The sequence below is a fragment of the Strix aluco genome, chromosome 5 (assembly GCF_031877795.1).
Source record: "Strix aluco isolate bStrAlu1 chromosome 5, bStrAlu1.hap1, whole genome shotgun sequence".
Lineage (NCBI taxonomy): Eukaryota > Metazoa > Chordata > Aves > Strigiformes > Strigidae > Strix > Strix aluco.
Window position 1 is genome coordinate 55042290 of NC_133935.1, and position 15001 is coordinate 55057290.

At 38.7% G+C, this 15001-nt stretch overlaps 1 protein-coding gene across 2 annotated transcripts in view; it reads right to left on the reverse strand.

Annotated features, from left to right (window-relative positions):
• Positions 1-15001, reverse strand: part of TMEM117 (transmembrane protein 117) — a 228356-nt gene that overhangs the window by 179506 nt on the left and 33849 nt on the right. For both annotated transcript variants that reach the window (XM_074825464.1, XM_074825463.1), the window contains exon 3: positions 13933-14065. In XM_074825464.1, the coding sequence (XP_074681565.1) occupies positions 13933-14065 (133 nt within the window). The remainder of the gene's footprint in view (positions 1-13932; positions 14066-15001) is intronic.

Below are 15001 nucleotides of genomic sequence, written 5' to 3' on the forward strand. Positions count from 1 at the left end.
TGTGGAAATATTCTAGGATATGGCCTGTCTCCTGGACACGGGATGCTTTCAGCAACAGATTAAAACCAAGGTTTCCCTCCTCAACCATGCCAATATGAGAACTGAGCATTTACTCTCCGTTTTTTGGAGGAGGTAGACAATTCTTGCTTGAAAAAAAGAAACAAAACTGAAATATCTCAAAAGGTGGATTCTTCTGAGACACAAAAACTGATCAGAGATGGATTGGTTGTGATGGTGTTATGCTCTAGCCTACTGAATTCTGGTTTCAACTTACTGTCAGGATCTTTTTGCTGCATGTATTTTTTTCCATCCTTACACTGACCTTTTTGTATGCATATATGAAAACTGCTTTAGCATGGAATGCTTCTAGTGGGTAAGTTTTGTGAGAAAGCCATTTTTAATTATCAGCAATATAACTCTGAAAAAGACTAAAAGACGTCTTTTCAGCCTGAAGGGCTACATGTTGCTACATAAGAGCAGAGGCTAAGATTAATATTCGCAGCCCTGAAAACTTCCAGGCTTTTGTGACACATGTTTCTGAACTCTATAATACAAGGGGGTTTTTTTCTGTCCCTGAGCCAGTCTTGCAAGCCTCAGGACTAAGCCCAAGAAGCACCATACACACAGGTCACTAATAGTTGGTGTCACAGAATCAAAACTGCAGGTTTCTGCCACTGCTCAGGAGTGGACCTGCTGTTCAGGGGGGCACCAAAGAGTTCGCACGGTAGTGGCCTTCACTCCTCTAAGACAAGAACAAAAGCCCTGTGCAAGTTCCCCCACTGTGCTCTATACAGAGCAGGGTATCATCCTCTTGTTACTTCAGACAGCTAAGTGCTAAAGGAATATTTCCTTTCTTAGCCTCACAAGCATTTTAAGGCTAGAAAAGAGTTTTTTTATTCTATTATCATTTATTCATCACTGCAGACTAATTGTAGGTGTCACTGCTGCTGTTACCTACTATCAATTTATGTTCTCAGTTACCATTGCGTGTTAGATAGACTGGAGGTATTACAATGGGACACCTGAAAGAAGAAGAACCTATTGTGTATCTTTACTTTTCAGAGCATGTGCCACTGAAAGCCATTTTATCACAATTCTTTTTAGAGGTTGCTTCCATTTAGGTTCTAACCGTGTCATTTTCAATGTTTCATTATAACTTTTACAACCAGCAGTGTTCTCCATCACAGTCATGCTGACTCTTTTACAGTAAAAATGTCTCTAAAAATAAATTCCCAACCTGCACTTTGCTAGGTGAGCATTGGTAAGTGGCAAAATATTTCTAACCTATCTGCACAGCACTCAAGAATTTTCTGTAAGAAATCTTTGCATGGAATATTTTTGCATTGGAAAATGTTTGTATCCTAACTTACATTAATCTTTTTGCATGCATATATGAATATCACTTGGGCATGCAATTCTGGAATTTTGCACTCAGCTATTTTCAAGCTCATTCATTCCAAAACTGGTGAATTGCATTAAAAGTTTTACTTACTTAAAAAAAAAAAAAAGAGGGGAAAAATCTTTAAATAATGGACTCCCAGTAATGCCTTTAGGCAAAAGTATATATCTTTAGAATGAAAAAGAGCCTTTTAATTTTTTCGGAAATAGCCATATATCACTAGAATTCCTCTGTCTCTACATATATAGATAGGTACCAATTCACAAACACAACCAAGACACTCTAAAATATACTTCATTCCTTCTTTCACAGAATATCCCTACAGAATGGACATGGTAATTGCATTTTGTCTGAATAATACTGAAAATTTCATGTCAATTATAATGCTTTAACACTAAATTTAATTGAACAATGGTGACATGGAGAAAGCTGTGGGTACATTCATTAAAAAAAGTTCTTTTAATTAATTTAGCAGTTTTTTCTGCCATCTGGTACAGCCATCAGTAGTTAATTTGTACATTATTCACAATGAGCTTTGAATTCTTGAAAGAATTTTGGACTGATTGTTAACTTTTTACAGAAAGAATTCAATGTTTTATTCAAAATAATAATTGCATCAATTTGCTGAAACTGGTGTTTTGGCTACTTATTCGAGCATGAAGTTCCTTTGGGTGCTGAAACTACATAATACACAGTCTTGGCACAAATACAAAAAAGATAACAAAACCGTAGTAAGTTCTGTCTCAAAACTTTGCATACTGTTGCTGCACAACAAATAAAAACATTTACTTCAAAATCTGTAGGTGAGTGTAGTTGAAGAAAGGCTTAAAATGTATTTCTGGAAGAAGGCTGAAGAAATTCTAAGACACTATTTGTTGTTTACCAGTAAAAAAAAAGGTATTGGAGTTATTACCAAGCAAAAATACTGGATTATGCAGTGGGTATTCTGACTAAAGAACTCAAGATTTGGCACAGATTCACAGAGAGAAGAAACAGCAAACGAATCTGAGTAACCTACCAAAATAAGAAATTAAATAAAGCAAGAAAGCCTTTAACCTCCTCAGTATTTCTTGTAGACTAAATTTCCTTTATCAAATCTTGAAAAATTCTCCTCCCTCACCAAATTTACTGTCTTTTTTCCTGTTGGGGGACTAGAGATGAAGATTTCTCCATATTATGAGTACTGCTTAGAGAAGACTAAGAATTCAAGTCCAAGTCTATAGTAAAAATGTTGCTAGTTTCATTTTAGATTAACTCAGGTAAGTATCAATTAAAATAACGCAAGTAACAGATGCACTATTGTTCTACAATCTTAATTTGTGCTCTTTACTGTCTGGTAAACTGAGTATTTCCAATCTCTCCATGACATCCAAGGAGATCAAAAGGTAAAAAACTGTTTACGGCTTCTATTTCACAGCCAAAATGTTAAAACTCTCTAGTTTGGGTGAAAAATTCATAAAATATTGATTAAAAATACAAAATTTCTAGGTTACAAAAAATTAGTCAGTTTTTAAATTAAACGAAACATTCAAAAGTTCACACATACAAGTACATCTCTAAATCTGCTGATTTGTAGGATTATCAACATATTAATGAATAAGTGTCACCTATGAGCCAGATACCCTGTTTAAAAAAAAATGTAGTAATACTGCAGGTTAATTATTAAAGCAGTTTTATTTAAAACACACAGATTCTCTTTAAACAGGCCTAGGACACAGACAAGTGCTGAAAAATGCAGGTAAATATTTTTTAAATGGACAACTTAGTTTTGTTACAGTTGTAGTTTTAGGGTGATTTGATCGTTTTAACACCAGACAAAGCAATGGAAAGGCATGTATTATCACTTGTTAAACTCAGACATTTCTATAAAAATCACTGTGCAGTGATTTTTCCAGGATGACAAAAAAATATGTTTTACAAATGCATGTACTTTTGGGGGCGACTGAAATCATAAATGCTTAAATAAACTCAAATAATATTTTCTCTGGAAGTAAACTTGGTCTTTCATTTTCTTCCATTTTCTCTTGTAGTACTAAACAATGAAGAAAACATAATTTAGATTGCCCTCTCTAGCAAGAGCAGTTTAACCACCAGCATTAGGGCCATAATCTGGCAAGGACTACCTCAAGTACTCAATTTCATTGACACAAGTAGTCACACCCAAATGTGAGGAGGCATCAAATGTACCCAGGGCCATCAGAAGGGCACTATAAGAGACTGTTATCCCAGGTGTTACCCTGTGGGAGCTGAAAGCACAACATGGGCCAAATTTGTCTGAGTCACATCAGCTGCTGCTACTGCTGCTGCCAGAGGAAAGTGAGCGCCTACAAAATTTCTTCCTGCACTTTCCAATTCCTTCTCTTCTCTGCCATGGCTTTCATGTTGAGCAGTCTCAATCACAACTGAACCCTCCACTCCAGCAGCCTGACAAGGCTGGGGAATAGGCTGCCTACCCATCTGCTGCTACCACCTACCTCGTTACTGGCAGAGATGCTAGGGCCAGGTGGGCTCTCTGTTCCCCAGTTCTGCTGAGATGATAAAAAAAGAGAGTACAGCAGCAGTACCTAGAGCAAGCAAATGTCTCACTAGGGTGGCAGCTGTGCTACATGTTTTTCCATTCCAGGTACTTGATATCTTCAGGGTTTTCAGCCAAAACGAAGAAGGATGAAAACTGCCAGAAAACATTTTCCTTCTTAAAAAACCTGTTTTTTATAGAAGTGCTCATTATTAAATTTCTATTTATTAAAACTTTGTGTTTACCTGAATGTCCTCCTATGAGATAAAAGCAAACAGGAGAAAGAAAGGCAGTAATGGACCAGCTCCTCAGCTAGTGGAAACTGGCAGTAGATCCCCTGACTGCCCTGCAGAAGCTAAGCCCCAATTCCAGTTTCATCCCTGGCAAAGAAGAAACCTCTTAACAGTCCAGATTACAGTTTTACAGATTTCCTAGTTCATGATGAGAAGCAATGACCTGAGGACCTGATTTCTTGTCCAAGAAGACACTAGCCTCTCCCCCGATCATCCTGACAGACCTATATCCTAACAGCCCTCAGGAGGTGTCTTTGGACTTCCAGCCTCCTAGATCATGATCAGCCATAGACATACGGCTCCACATCGTGAGCTGCAAATGCAGAGTAACCCACTAACTTTAGCCCAGCTTATTTTTCCTTCTGGAACTCAACAATCTCCATTAGAGAAAAGCATTTTTCAGTCTTCAGGAGACTCAACTCGTGTGTCACGGGCAAAGAAAACAAGACATGTAGGCAGTAGCAATGCTATCATTCCTGAACTGGCAAGAGAGCTAACAGGGCAGAATATTTTCACATAATTCTAATGGACAATGCTGCAGTGACAATATCACAGTGTGGTTAAGGGAAAACACTCTCCTCAGTGTCTACATGTCAATTCAAGCCAGAGTGGTATGAAATTAAAAAAGTAATGTTGTAGCCATTACCTGTGCCTTCAAAAAAGAAAAAAGATGTCAGTGAGTGCCCACAGGGTGGGCAGAGGAATAATCTTATATTTGTGATGTGAACAGAAACACTTCAAAAATGGCCAACTTTACTATACCATCAAAAAATGAAAAAGTTCCTTCGTGAACTCTATTATATGCAGTTTCATATTAATACAAATATATTAACTGACATTTTGAATATTTTAAATTGTGGAATTTTTTCACTTTAAACAAGCATAATATTAAAAAAAAACCAATAAAAAGCAAATATGTAACAGTGCCATAAATTAACCTTTCCAAAAGGTTTAACTACATTGTGCCATGATCAATTTACCTAGTCTGTTATCCCTAGCATTGGAAAGGATACTTATTGGAAAGGAGGAAAGGGGAATCAGTCTATACAGCTCTAAGACATTCCCAAAGTCACATCAGTGTCACCATAGCAACACCACAGGACACCTATGTCACAGCCACAGGGCTACTTGTTCTTCTGTCCAACCCAGGGCTTGAGCTCAACCCCTTTGATGCTGGACATGCCTTTGTCTCTCACATGCTTTTCCCATTGCAGCCTCCAACACCCTTTGTATTTGCTGTTTTTATCTAACAGGTTTGGCTGTGTTCAGCACTTACAGTTCTTCCCTCTGGCATCTCTGATCAGTGACAACCTTCTTAAAACCAGAGTAGTTAATTTTAGCAATAGGAAAAAAGCTCTTAGAGAAAGGGCATTTTACAACAGTGCTACAACTACAGTTCTTATTTAAACACTTACAAGTACTTGAAAGCAATTCAGGCAGTACACATGACAAGTACCTAACTCCCAAGCTGGGTTCTCTGCCTGCCTTGACAAAGAATTCCTTCCAGAACTGATTTGTGTCACTTGAACCTCTGTGGTTTGGCCTTCACTCCTAAGCTACCTAAAAGAGTTTACAGGAAAATGGATATTTTATTTTTCCCTTGCAGTTTGGTTTTCTCCACAAACTCCTATTAATTTCAGTCATTCTTTCAAAGTGATTAAAATTCCTCTCAAAATGATCAGCCTGTATTATGGATACTTCATGATAACAGAGCTTCAACTGTGCCACATTTTTTTTGCCAGCCTTTGATCCTGCTGACCACGAGGTACTCCTGGGATGTCTTTATGGATAAGGGAGCTCTTTAGTATCCTGTCTACATCCATCCATCCATCCACCCTGGGATGTATGATGATTCCATGCCAGTTGTTCTGTGATATGCAAGACCTGCTTTGTCCTCTGTCCAGAGAGTGTGGTTTGGGGAATGAATTTCTTAGTCTTTAAAAGGTTTGGGATTCCAGAATCATCATCTTTTAATTACATCCAAACTAAGCATTTTCTTTGCTTTGCCATTTCCTGGCTTAGAAGGAAAAGCTTGCTGAAGTCTACTTTACAGAAAACAGAAGCAATATGGCAGATTTAGCACATAGAACCAAGAGGTACTTTTTCACCAGGTGATATGACTGAGAGTAAGTGTAGCTATAAAGGTTGAAACACCTTGAACTAGCTTGGAAATTTTAAAGTAAACTTTAATTTTCAAGTACTATTGCTGGCTCAAGAGACTTTTCAATCACAGTGACTTGGAAACATGGTTTCCTTTGCTGATGTGATCTCACTAGACACATGTACCTTAGGAACCCAGCTGGGATGACAACCTGCAATAAAAAGCTTCATTTAAAGACTGCAGCCTTCTGCATTCTTGGAGCAATATTTTATATCCATAATTCTGATAACTGTATTAAACTTTCTGTATATAAATTTACATAGGCTAAGCCTGTCACAGCCTATGCTGTTTAGAACCTATATGTATTCTAAGGGAGTCCCAGTCTTCCAGATACTACTTGGGAAAGACTCGTGATGGCCCCAAAGGATTACTCTCTGACAATGGCAATAGAGGACTTAGAGATTTGGAATCTTTCCTTCCAGCAGTTCACAAAAGCTTGAACTTTCTAAAGCTCACAGTATAACACTACCTTTGCCAACTGAGTAGGGACAAATACTAAGTCCTTTTTTCCAGCTGAGAGCTTGAAACAAAAAAAACCCAACAACAAACCAACAACAATTTAAGAGTTGCCTTATTGCATCACTACAGTGTAAATACAGAGCTAAAACTTGTATTATTGCTATAATAATGTGACAATCAGCATCAAAAGAGAAAACAGTTTGTGTTTACAATTTTAATGACACTTTACAATGTTGAATAATGATGCACCTGAACATCTTTTGGTCAATTGAAAAGCATTTCATCTAAGACAAGACAGCTGATATTTGTGAGACAACCAGTCACAACTCTGATTTTTGGATGTCATGTAAAAAATACATCACTGCATTGTAATTTTAAATATCAAAGCATTATTTATTGACACAGTATCCCAAAGGAGAGAATGGATTTCCTTTAGGCAATATATTCTCCACTTAAAAGCAATACAATTGGAAAAACTTCAATACATGTAGGTACTGACTTAGATTATTTTAGTATGTTAAGGCTACAAAAGTCACATATAAATGACAAAAATATGGGACAGTCCCTGGACAGTTCAAGACCCAGAATTCCTTTAAAGAAATAGACGATAAATTAAGGGTTGTGAATTTGCTTGTGGCACAGAAAAATCCAGATAAAATGTTCGATAAAAAGGATCCCTGTCTACTTCCACCGGATTTAGCTGTTCTACCGTTAAAATGCGCCCTTTGCTGCCACCACGTGGGCCTTGCCACAATGCACTAGGAATGAACACTAGTAATCCTTTTTCCATCCCTCTGCAATCCTCTTCTTTCCCATTAGATTAAAAAAAAAAAAAAAAAGTTTCCTCCTTTCATTTATGCTTCAGCCTTAAATAAATAAGTTCTGCTCCTTATCTGTTAGCTGTTACACAGCTCAAAATCACTGATGAAGTTCAAGAATCTAAATTACTTCAGTTAACAAATAAACACACAAGTCCCTCAGTTTTAAAAAAACTATTCAATGGTACTTTGATAAATGGCATACAGCAGCTGCACTTCACCCTACCTGTTCAGATACCACAAAGTTAATCACTGTTGCAAGAGTTCACCAGTTTGGGAGTTAGATGGGACTTCAAGCAATAGCCAGAGTTACTCAAAAGCTGTGAGGACAGTACTTTAAATATTACAGTTCATAAGGCCTGAACTGCATGTATACAGGCAATGTTCATGATTAAAATAGATGGTGCTCTGATATAAGATAGCTCCAGGCTGCTGGGCAGGTGACATGGGCATTGCAAATTGAATGCAAGTCCTTGATCTGAAAAGTGCTGAGAAGTGTCAAATCTTCAGGCCCTGGACACAACATAGGCACTTTTCAATCTGTGAAACCCTCCATCCAGACCTGCACAGCAGATTTATACTAACCACATTTATATGAACCTTTAATATGCAGAAAAAAGCCTCCTTTCCTGTGAAAACATGATGGAACTGCATACTAGCATGCCTTGCAGTGTGCAAGATGCCATTGGTAATGGGGTCATTCGGTACTAAAACACTGAGGAGGTCACCATGATGCTGATCAGTCCTCCAGCAGTCACTGTGGTCATGTGCAGGAATAAAATGCTGGAAACATCTACAGGTTTGGTCACTTTGCCACACAAGAGATATCAAAATGTTGAGGAGGGAACTACTCTTTACACTGCTTTTGGCTTTTGACTGAGAGCTGCATGTGCTTTGAAAGCCAAAATCATTCTAGAGGCATTATTTTCAATGTCCTAAGAGCTCTCACCAGCACATTACAACCCTTTTTAATGAAAGCCTGATCTACTTTTTTTTTGGTCTTTCAACTTAAGCTCCAAAATAGCAATCAGAAATAGCCAAGTATAGGAGACAAAATGCAAGATAAGTATCATATGTTCCACTGGAGTGCCTTGAGACAAGCCTTCCAGGCATCTTCTGCAAAGGGGCAGAAAACTTGAGTGTGCTCACTGGCACTGTGCAAAAATTGCCAGACAGTTAACACATCTACCCAAGATTTGAATACCATTGCCACACTGTATTTTGAAAAATGAAGGCCATGAGTCCAAAGACAAGGGCAGAATTCAGATCTCTGGCAAGGTAGCACAGAGTATCTGTTACAATGTACTAGGGGAGGTCTTCAGATGAGAGACTACAGTGGAGCTTGTCACCTAACTAGATATGCATGCTGTGAATTGGGAATCACTGGGAAAGCCCTAAGATTTCAATAGCCCAACACTGCTCCAGTTTCCTCCAAGGAGCAGACAGAGAAGGATTCTGATGAGGTTTGTCTTTTTTTTTTTTTTTTTTTACCATGCAATACCATAAAACATTGTCTTAAAATTCCGTTATTTTCATGTTGTTCTTGTTACCATTCATTACATGAATTCCTGGTTTTAAATTGTTTTAAGAAATTCTTCAAGCTAGGCAATGTTGATCCTAGCTTTCTAGAATTTCCCTCTGCAAAAAAAAAATTGGTTTTTTAATCCTCTGAGAGCTTTACTTTGGTCCACTGGGCTGTGAGCTACTTTCACACATACTACGTTTGAGTTTGCTGCAAATATTCAACAGCACTCCAGTTTATTAAATTTTACTGCTTCTAACAGAAACCTTGGCCTTAGCCAATGTTATTGGTCTTGTCCTATAACTAACTGTGCATTATTAATAATGTCCAGCACAAGGTATTTTATAAGCACTTAAAGGACCCAAGTCATGTCTTCAAAGACCATCAAGGTAGTTGGAGAACGATGTCCTGCTCAGGACTGTATGCACAGGACCACACTGTTCAAGACTTGGGTGGGAGTAGTCCAGACATGGCCAGTAGTGCATAATGTTTGCAGAGGGGCTGTGCAGTGACCTCCCCGGATGGACAGATATATAGACAGCCACCCGGCCACCTTGCAGTGCATTCATAGCCCCAGCTGTGTGACTGGGCGGTGCCCGAAAATTGTGCAGCCCCTGTTTGTCATCAATTCTGATCATGGTGTGCTGCCACCACTTCACACCCCTCAGCCTCACCCAGTGACCACTGGCAATGCTCTGGTCCAGATTCCTAGCAAACTGTTTTCCCCACCTCAGAGCACTGATCAAAGAAAATGTTATAACAAAGTGACAGGAATTGACAGACACTTCTGCAGAAGCAAAACCAGTGAAGTAGAAGTACTACAAGAAAGCAGCCACTATCTTCTTATTGTCTATAATCATAGAAGAAACCTTCTATTCACTATATGCAGGCCTATGTTGATCGAAATAGCTCTGAGTATGTATTAAGACCTCCAAACAGGCTCCCACAGCTGTTGTAAGACGGATAAAGGAAGGAGTGATTTTCTTCTGCCATGTGAGGGCAAAGAATAGTTTGGAGCAGGCAGTGACAGTGACAGATTTGACACAGAGGGCCACTTCAGATGGCAGCTAGCCTCTTTCCAAGGCTGCTTGGGCTCGCTGTGCAGAGGACCATTGTGTACACGCGTGATGGACCGTTGTACACAAGTGTGATGGACTGCAATGTGACAGACATTGTACTTCTGTTCATGTGCACAAAACCACCACAAGACTCATAGCATGAGCAGCAGACCCCCAGGCCAACGTATGTCACATTGTGTTGTATAAGAGTCCCTCTCACAAGGTACCATATCACTGGCTGACGTAGACACACACCCATTGAGAAGATGTCATCAGCAGATGGAATTGGCAGTGCCCTTCTCGCTACTTCAAAAACTTAAAATTCCAAATTACAGAAGAAATTCAAAGGCCTCATTCCCACTGCACAGTTCAGCCCCTGGCATCACACAAGATAATATTTTTTCTGATCCTCTACAATTGGTTTTACTGTTCTCCAAGTATTAAAACTATTCTGAAAGAAATCATTCCTTATTAAAGCTTAAAGCAGTTCTTAAGGTTACTCTGACTTTTGCCAGAACAGCTTTTTCTGCACTACTCTCACAGCAGCCTTTACCAGGCCTGCTCTCTAACAGTTGTTGGTCTGTTCTGACTGACTCATCCTGCTACGCTCCCCAGGTCTCTAAACCTAAACCTGAATAACATCTGAACATTTCCTACTTCTGGATCATTTTCACATTTATCCTCTCTATTCCATATTTTTCTAGCAGAGAAGGACCAGCTAGAAGGACCAGCTAGACCAAACACCTTGCTCCTGAAGCCTGTGCCTCAAACCTGCTGGGCCTTCAGATAGTTACACAAACTGGACCTGATGTGGGCCCTGTGCCCAGCTGGCTTCTGCTTACTGTTTTCAGGGATGAGAAGCAGTAAGAAATAATAGCTGCAGACCATTCTCCAACAAACTTTCAGACATGTTTCCTCAACGGATGTTTGGCTCTGACTACAAGAGCAATGACCTAATGTACAGTGGGTCGGTGCCATAACCTGTGAAGTCCCTAAAAGGAAATGTCACTGAAAAAAGAAGAGGGACTTAAAAAAGATACATTCCAATCTGTCACAAAGTTTTCCGTTCAAATAGTCACACCTTCATCCAGCAAACAGCTGTATAATACATATTAAAATACCAGCAACTTGTCCAGCTTTTGCTCTTCCCAGCAAACTATAGTCCCTATCACTACCCTTTTTTAAGGGACACATTCACACTTTTTAGGTTTGCCACACTCAGTGTCTTAAAAACACTTCAAAAAACCCCAAATCTTGGCAACAGTAAAATATACCTTCTCAGAGATGGCAACATGACAGAACTTTAAAGCACGCCTGGCACAGGTTTCTCAAGCACTCAACAGGATATTGCTTCTACTGTGATCATCCACGCTGGCATGCACATGCAAGACATATGATTCTCCTATTCATGAGACACAAAGGGATTGTCATTGATGAGACCAAACATCTGACATAAAGAAACTTGTCAGAATCACTCTCCTGCCAGCACACAGGGCAAGCTGAAACAGAGACAGGGCAAGGAGCAAACACAGGCAAAAAAAAAAAAAAAAAAAAATGTTTTTCACTCAGTCTTGTAGGCAGTAATTGTAAGGCTTTCGTAGCCCTTGTATTGGAAAGATGTGTATTCTAGATGCTTGTGCTTCATAGAAGTCCATAGGCACAAAGGTCAGCTTGTCTCTACAAAGACTATAACCTCAATACAGGCAGACTCTGACCTTTATCCTGGAAGTCAGTCTCTCTGGTGTCAGTCATTTCAGTAAGGCACTGTGGCAAAAGACATAGACAGAGCTGTTCTTTTGCACAGAAGTACAAACCATGAAGAAAATAGCTTTCATAAGGATTACATTAACTCAGGAAAAGAATAATCCACTCCCCGAAACACTTTATTATAGCAACATGAAATAGTTGGCTTTGATGACGTTGGTTGTAGGAACTTTCTTTATGAAAGTACTACACATTGTTCTACCTCAACTTTGAGAGGACAGATCCAAAGGCTCTGTTTGAGTGATGTTTTACATTGTGTAGTTTGACACTGAAACTGTTCCATATCCACTTGCTGCCTTTTTGCCAGAATGGACACCCAAAACGCCTGTAACAAACCTTCAGTCCACTTTGAAAAAGGCAGTATGATTCCTTGAGCACCGCATGGTCAGCTTCCCAAAGCAATCACAACAAATCTAGGTCTGGGGCATAAGCACCCTGCAGAAAGCAAAAGGGCAGATTGACTGACCCCATAGGCTGTGCCTATTTCCATGAACATGGATGCTGATTGCCACACAGTGAAGCTAACGGAAGATTGTAACAGATACGGGGAGCAGGAATGTTGACAAGGACAAATGAATTCTGATTTCCAGACATGAGTCAAGCTTTCAAAATTGTTAATGCTTTGTCTTAACAGCTAGTTATAGTTTATGGAGCATTAGAAATACCAAATATAAATCTTAACATAATACCTATAGTATTATGACTATGTCAATAGGGAAGCCAGAAACCTGCAATGCTCCCACCTTCATTTCAGGGATGATTATTCTGCCTCTTATTGGACACCTATTCATATCTACCACATCATTACCATGATCGTTTCCTACAGTACCTGGTGTTTCTGCTGCTTTACACACCTTGCTCAAATCAATATATTTAGTGTTCATGACACGTCTCACGATCAGTCGAGCTGGTCTGTGCTTACATTTGTTCAGCGACACCCAGTCTGCCTTCTACTCACCTTCGGTTTTATGTCACACTGGTAACAGGATTTTATACACCATGCATTTTTATTGACACACTTAAGGTCTGTAACATAATTCTTCATCAGACTCAGTCAGTATAACTCTGATATTCTGCTAAGAGCAAGTAATTTGATTATTTTCACTATTCAACTCATATATACACTGGATTTCTTATTCTCTGATAGAAACTCTTCGGATGCTATCTTGCCTTTCATAAATAACAGGACTGTGTATTTCTGTCCAATAAACTCATTTTGTATGTACTAGATGACTAATAATGTAGATTTTCACAGGAAAATCAACACACGAATGTGGTGTTAATTTTGAGATACAGGAGGAAGCAAGTCTTCTTAAGCCAGAAAATTAATATAAAAAGCTTCATTTAAAATAAATCCAAACATAATAAAAAGATAGCTGTTCATCTCTCAGCCAACCATAACTTTGCCCTGTCAGAGGACCTAATGGAAAGAAAAATAGATTTTTAATAATATTTTTAACAAACTGGATAAGCAAATATTATTGTACACACCCAAAATATTAAATGTTTGTGTTCAGAGTGTGAGTTTCCTCAAGTTTGGATGTTTCAATTTCTTTTAAGTCTGAATTTCCTGAGTAGGCATAATAGTAATGTTTATACTTTTAAATTACTCACCCCTAATTTCAAATCCAATGTGTTGAGGTATAGTTGTAAATTTTTTTTAAAAAAAGATATAATGTTCGTTAGTACCCTGATGTAATAGTTTCTATCATTGATCTAGGACTCCACTTTTTATAACTGATACTTTAATCCTTTTGGCTAATTAACCAATTAAATTACTATTCTACCTAAATTCAGAAAGCAGAGGAATAAAAAAAGATAGTCAATACTAGTATGTTTACATCTTGGTAAGCTCTTGTTCTCTGTAAAGCAGCATAACACAAAAAGTTTCCAGTAGAATATATTCTAGAGCAAAAGAGACAAAAAGAAACTCTGTAACCTACCTCATATTCCCTGCCATAATGAGGAACAGATTATAAATGTGAGAAAAAATGAAGAGGAAGAGGATGGTACTGAAGAACATTGTCATCCAAGACCCATGGTCCTCTCGAAACATTTTCAGACGGAGCAACTGACCTGTGGGATGAATATTATGAGAAAGCACATTTTAGTCAGTCAGTTAAATACATGTTTACATGATAGTAAAACCAAAATAGAGTACTAAACTGCAGTTCTTCTTATATCCAATTATTCCCCTGTGTGTGGGGAGGGCAGATTGAATATCACGCAGCCAAACTACTATTCTGCAGTTCAGCATGAACAGGTATCGTTCCTACAAAATTACAAAGTTGCTTCCCACAAACTGATGAAAAACTGGTTTGGGCTCTTACAATCAAAATCACTGAGGTGGAGGTCTGAAGGAGTCCACATCATGTCTGTGGAACCTGATCAAAATGTGGCCATGGTTTTACATACACTACATGTGATTCTACATGCTGGTTAAGCAGCTTTTGATGTTTCCCTGTTTCAGTCATTAATACCTCTACTCGCTCTGCTCTCATGCTGACACAGCAAGCTGAGCAGCCATGCACAAGTGAACAAGAATGGGGAACTGACCCATCGAGAAAAAAAGAAAATTTACCTTTTTTTGTTTTTTGTTTCATGTGAATTAGTTCCATCAACCTGCTGACTTTGAAGCTCAACGAACAGTAGTGATGCACATCCTTAGATTGGAAGGGCAACTGCCTAAACCATCACATTTTCTAGAAACTCTTACATCCTAACACTCCAGAACAAATGCCACAGCAGGGGAGATCTCATGGAATTAGTCTAGACCTCAAGGCAAGAGCTACTTTTTGTGGCATTCGAGCAATGGTTTGAGAAACGAGACTTTATAAATTTTGAAGTGTCATAAGTACCTCAGGCTGCATGAGATCCATTATTTGCTGCCAGTTATTTCTTTATCAGTAACAAAAGAGTCATTAAATCTTGATGGCTGCCTGTCTCTTTTCACTGACTATAGACAGCATCAGGTCAAATATATGACATGATAACAGTGATCTGATCTCATCA